Source organism: Rutilus rutilus (genome assembly GCF_951802725.1).
Source record: "Rutilus rutilus genome assembly, chromosome: 9".
Classification (NCBI taxonomy): domain Eukaryota; kingdom Metazoa; phylum Chordata; class Actinopteri; order Cypriniformes; family Leuciscidae; genus Rutilus; species Rutilus rutilus.
In genome coordinates, this window is record NC_140223.1 from 43,213,565 (window position 1) to 43,218,564 (window position 5,000).

A 5,000-nucleotide genomic window follows, 5' to 3' on the forward strand; every position below is an offset into this window, starting at 1 on the left:
AAAGAAAAAAAGAGATTAGTGAAATGACATCTTAATGGTAGTATTAATCAGTTTGTTGAATTACAAATTAATTTCTGTTCGTGGCAAGTTCCTATGGTGAAATTTACATACCAAAAGCTCCTCAGGCACCTGAGTGGGGGAACCTGGTGCATACTGGACTATGGATGTAGTTGACCGAGAGGAGGAGGCGGCAGCAGCTGGCTGAGAGAAGGCAGACTGGGATGAGGCAGCAGCAGACTGGGATGAGGGAGCAGCAGATTGGGAGAAGGCAGACTGGGATGAGGCAGCAGCAGACTGGGAGAAGGCAGACTGGGAGAAGGCAGCAGCAGACTGGGAGAAGGCAGACTGGGAGAAGGCAACAGCAGACTGGGAGAAGGCAGACTGGGATGAGGCAGCAGCAGACTGGGAGAAGGCAGACTGGGATGAGGCAGCAGCAGACTGGGAGAAGGCAGACTGGGATGAGGCAGCAGCAGACTGGGAGAAGGCAGACTGGGAGAAGGCAGCAGCAGACTGGGAGAAGGCAGACTGGGATGAGGCAGCAGCAGACTGGGAGAAGGCAGACTGGGATGAGGCAGCAGCAGACTGGGATGAAGACGCAGTAGACAGGGATGAGGGAGCAGCAGACTGGGAGAAGGCAGACTGGGATGAGGCAGCAGCAGACTGGGAGAAGGCAGACTGGGAGAAGGCAGACTGGGATGAGGCAGCAGCAGACTGGGAGAAGGCAGACTGGGATGAGGCAGCAGCAGACTGGGATGAAGGAGCAGTAGACAGGGATGAGGGATGAATAGGCTGAACTGTAGGTGGGTTACAGTTAGCTTCATCTTCAAGGAGGAAACTCAGTGTAGGGTCCTCATTGATGTCCTCCTCAAATCCTTCATCCTGCTCATCTACATTCACTTCCTCCAGCAGCTGGTCTGTCTGCTCATTGTCAGTATCCATCGACTGAAGTGGCTGCCCTGTCTGACTAAGTAGATAGTCCACTCCAATTAGCTCCCCTAAAAACAGAATGCAGTGTGTTAAACATTTAGCCCTTTCATTAGCAAATAACCATGTGCTTTAAAATGTACTGTGAGAGTCTTACCAGTGTACTGTGCAGGAGGTTGGAAGGTGGGCACAAGCTTCTCTCCAAAAACATTCAGGCTGTTGGTGTTGATGCTTTGCACCACCTGCCCTGCGTAGGTGAGAAGAGGGGAGGATTTTGTGGAAATTGATGCTGCTGCCCGGTCTTGGTTCCACCTGTTCAGGCCTTCCAGGAGATACAACTGAAAATTCAGTGTGTTAGCACTGGTTCCTGTAAAGAAGTGAACAATGAAAACCATTAAACTGGAATAATGAGTTCCTTCAGAAAATATAATAAGTGAATATGTACTATACTGCAAACACAATGAGACACAAACCTGGAATGAACCTGTTCAGGTGAAGGTGGAAAGATTCAAGGGAGGTTGAGCCCCTAGCACATCTGTACTTTGTGAGAACTAATCCTCCCTTGGTGGTGGTGGTGCCTGTCACAGTGTAGAGAAAAACACCTGGTGGATCCTGGATGCACTTAACATGCCTCATCTGAACACGCCAGATGTGCTCTATCCTCACTGTGTCCAGCAGAGGAACCCCCATCATATCTCTCCCCTTATCCCCCATCAGTTCCTGCAGAAGCCTGTCAAGGTAGCGGGTTGTGGACTCCACCCCACGAGTCCTCCGACGGCAGTAGAGCGCCAGCTCTTTTTTAGTGATGCGTTGGTCCACAAGGTTATCGGTGATGACAGGCACACCTTCCTCCTGCAGTTGCTCTCTCTTTGCCCGCCGCAACAAAGCCACATCATCTGGGTCCCATTCAAAAATGCACGCAGAGAGACGTGACATGAAGACTGGGTAGAGAGGATGAGCATCAGTGGTGCACCCCACTGCCAGCCGACGCATGAAGTGCCAGATGTCCAGCCTGATATTGAGATCAGGCCATCCTCCAAATCTGGCCTGTAGCTTGCTCTGCCCCTTCTCTATGCAGCAGCCACAGTCAACGTACAGCAACAGTGGTGGAGCCACGGCCGCCTGGCTGTACCTGTGAATCAGTCCGGAGACCATGGTGTCCAGTGCTGGACCTTCCTGAGCAGTCAAGACACTGATAAGAATTTGTCCTGTCTCATTGCCAACAGAAGTCACCCACTGTGCTGTTCCCCTGGCTGTGCCTGCCAACTTCTTTGTGATCTAAAATCAACAAAATTAAAAATATTAATAAAGCATAACACAAATAATTTTCAAACTTCACAACAGTTAAATATCAGTAATAATGTCAAACAATTACCTGTTTTGTTGAGTCCATTTTCAAAATCGTCCCAAACGTGGAGGTTATGCTAGCCTTTATGTGGTCTATGCGACTGATAATGTCCCTCCCATAAACTGAAAGCAGCCACTTGCTAGTAGGGACATCAATGGGCTCTGGAGGCTTTTGGCACATGACAGGTAAGAGGCTGGGGCGGTTGATAAAACCAGCACACTCCTCCATATAGTGCGCCAAGCGGTCAAGCCACTCCTCCCCATGGTTCTCCCTCAGCTGTTTGACGAGTCTTGTAGGACTGTTGCCCAGCGTCCGTTCCCTCAGCATGCGAATGACACGAATGTCACAAGCATACCTTTGTGTAGAAGAGAAGATTTGCTTATGTAATTTATTTTATGCTAAATAAAAAAACACTTTTATTTTGCATTTACTTCATATTACACATTTCTGCTTCAGAAAATACATGATTAATTATGAAATATTAATGTCTTTATTATAAACACATTCCAAAATTCTGTACAAGGCGTGTAGATTGTAACTCACTTCTGTGTCAAAATCAGACGGAACAGTCTTCTGTGGGGCACGTCGAGCTGGTCCAGGACAGTCTGACTGGTAGACAGGTAACTCAGGCAACAAACAGTACACCTGAGAGTCTCTGTTACCATGAGGTAGTACCTGTCGATGTCCAGGACCTTCCGTGCTCTCTTGTGGAGGCCATAGCCAGTCAGCTGCTTTCCACATGCAGGACAGAACAGTCTGAACTTCCACAAGTGGTAGGGCATCCATACCAGAAGCCTGTGATTAAAAAAGCGATCTGGAGATGGAGCCTGGTGGTAGATGAGGGAAGGGACGGGTGGCTCATACCAGAGCTTCAAGTCTGTCCGAAGTCTGCCAGAGTGAAAGAGTGCAGAAGCAATCCACCTCTGATCCTGTGAGGGGATTGTCTGCCTCATTTTAGTGGGCAGCCAAAATTGATCTGGCTCAGATGCAGGAGCAGGTCCAGGCATAGAAGGGGCAACATGCTCCTCCTGATTCAAAAGCAATGAAAGATTAGAGATGTAATATTAAAACATTGTTTCTCTCAAGTTTGCATAGAAGTAATTCTACAAGGGGCATTAGTGGACATTTCATATCCATTTATGATAATTAGCCTATATACTTTCAAACAAAATGATCTTTTAAGGCAGATTTAATATAAAAAAATAAGTTTCTGTCCTTAATGACTGTGCTGTGAATATCACATGAATATCTGCAAAAAAATATTCTTAAATTATTTTTTAAAAAATCACTGTATACATGGGTGAATGGGAAAAAATAACGCTCGGATACATGTTTTACTTGAAGTTTAACATTCAATTTGCATGTAACGATTGACAAATTCACCAGGGAATCATAATTTTCCTTGTAATATCAAGATGGTGTTTAATGATTATGCTTGGTAACTAGCAGATATGTTAAGACAAATATATAAACTGAAAGTCATTTTTGTAATGTACCCCCAATTTTTAGAATAAGACACATTTACTTCACACACAGGAAATAAGAGATGCCACAAAAAATAGATGGGCACTCACCAAGGATGTAATAGTCGGACTAGCTGCAGAAGGAGGTCTGGCTGCAGAAGGAGGTCTGGCTGCAGGAGAAGCACTGGTAGAAGGAGGTCTGGCTGCAGAAGGAGGTCTGGCTGCAGGAGACGGAATGGTTGAAGGAGGTCTGGCTGCAGAAGGAGATCTGGCAACAGGAGAAGCACTGGTTGCCGGTTGAATGGTTGAAAGAGAAGGACTGGATGAAGGTGAAAGACTGGGTCTGGCTGAAGGAGGCGGACTGTGACTACCAGGCTGTAAAGATACATATTGTACATTATCAACAAACATAATAATGATGATGAAACATATTTTCTTTTTAAATTACCTGAATCTGCCTTGGTACATTTAGGTTGGGTTTGGCTGCTGAACTAATGGATCCTCCAAATCGTGGCTTTGTAAACTAAAAGAGGGAGATTATAGAACAGATTGACATGCATGTAATATCATACATGCATTGGAAATTTGAAGATATTAATTCCCTATTGAAGAATACACAAATAATCTTCCAGCCCACCAGTAATAGGCATTGGGAAATTCTGGAGATAATTGCTTGTGGAGGAGGTAATCTACTCAAATATTAAAATAATGTGTTACCATTGATAAGTTAAGTGCAGGCCGTGTAAAGGTCGGGGCTGAGGTAGAGGTTGGGACCGCGGTAGGAGTGGATGCAGGTGGAGCACTTGTGGCCTGGTAAAGAACAATCAAGAATGAGGAAAACAGGTTTTATTCATCTTTCATTCATGGTACTTTTTACAGATCTAAATAAGCACAGGCATGCCAAAATCTAACATTAACAGACATTTATACATTTAATCAGGACAATCTGTCTCTGTACACCAGCAAGAGTCTGAGGGCAGAAGCAGCAAGGAGAAGCTGTATAAATATAACACCCAATAAAATAAAATCAATACTAACTGGTCTCTTTGGCAATTTTTATTTACATTACATTTCAGTGTTTTTGTTTGCTTGTTGTGTTTTTTTTTTTTTATCTGTAATGAGGTCATAAATAAAACCTGTGCTTCGTAATCTGTGGATACATCTATTTTGATATTTCATATTGACACACATTAAATATATTCACATTATAATATTTCTTATTTCATTTACAATAATACACTAATTATTAGAGCCTAACTGCAAAT

The 5,000-nt window shown here is 44.5% G+C and overlaps 1 protein-coding gene across 1 annotated transcript in view; it reads right to left on the bottom strand.

The window, feature by feature from the left end:
- Positions 1-5,000, bottom strand: part of LOC311296854 (uncharacterized protein) — an 8,204-nt gene that overhangs the window by 1,563 nt on the left and 1,641 nt on the right. The window contains exons 4-11 of the mRNA XM_084418830.1: positions 4,453-4,545; positions 4,184-4,258; positions 3,847-4,110; positions 2,816-3,300; positions 2,300-2,627; positions 1,398-2,202; positions 1,082-1,291; positions 112-995 (exon numbers count right to left, since the gene is read on the bottom strand). Of these exons, the coding sequence (XP_084274956.1) occupies positions 112-995; positions 1,082-1,291; positions 1,398-2,202; positions 2,300-2,627; positions 2,816-3,300; positions 3,847-4,110; positions 4,184-4,258; positions 4,453-4,545 (3,144 nt within the window). The remainder of the gene's footprint in view (positions 1-111; positions 996-1,081; positions 1,292-1,397; positions 2,203-2,299; positions 2,628-2,815; positions 3,301-3,846; positions 4,111-4,183; positions 4,259-4,452; positions 4,546-5,000) is intronic.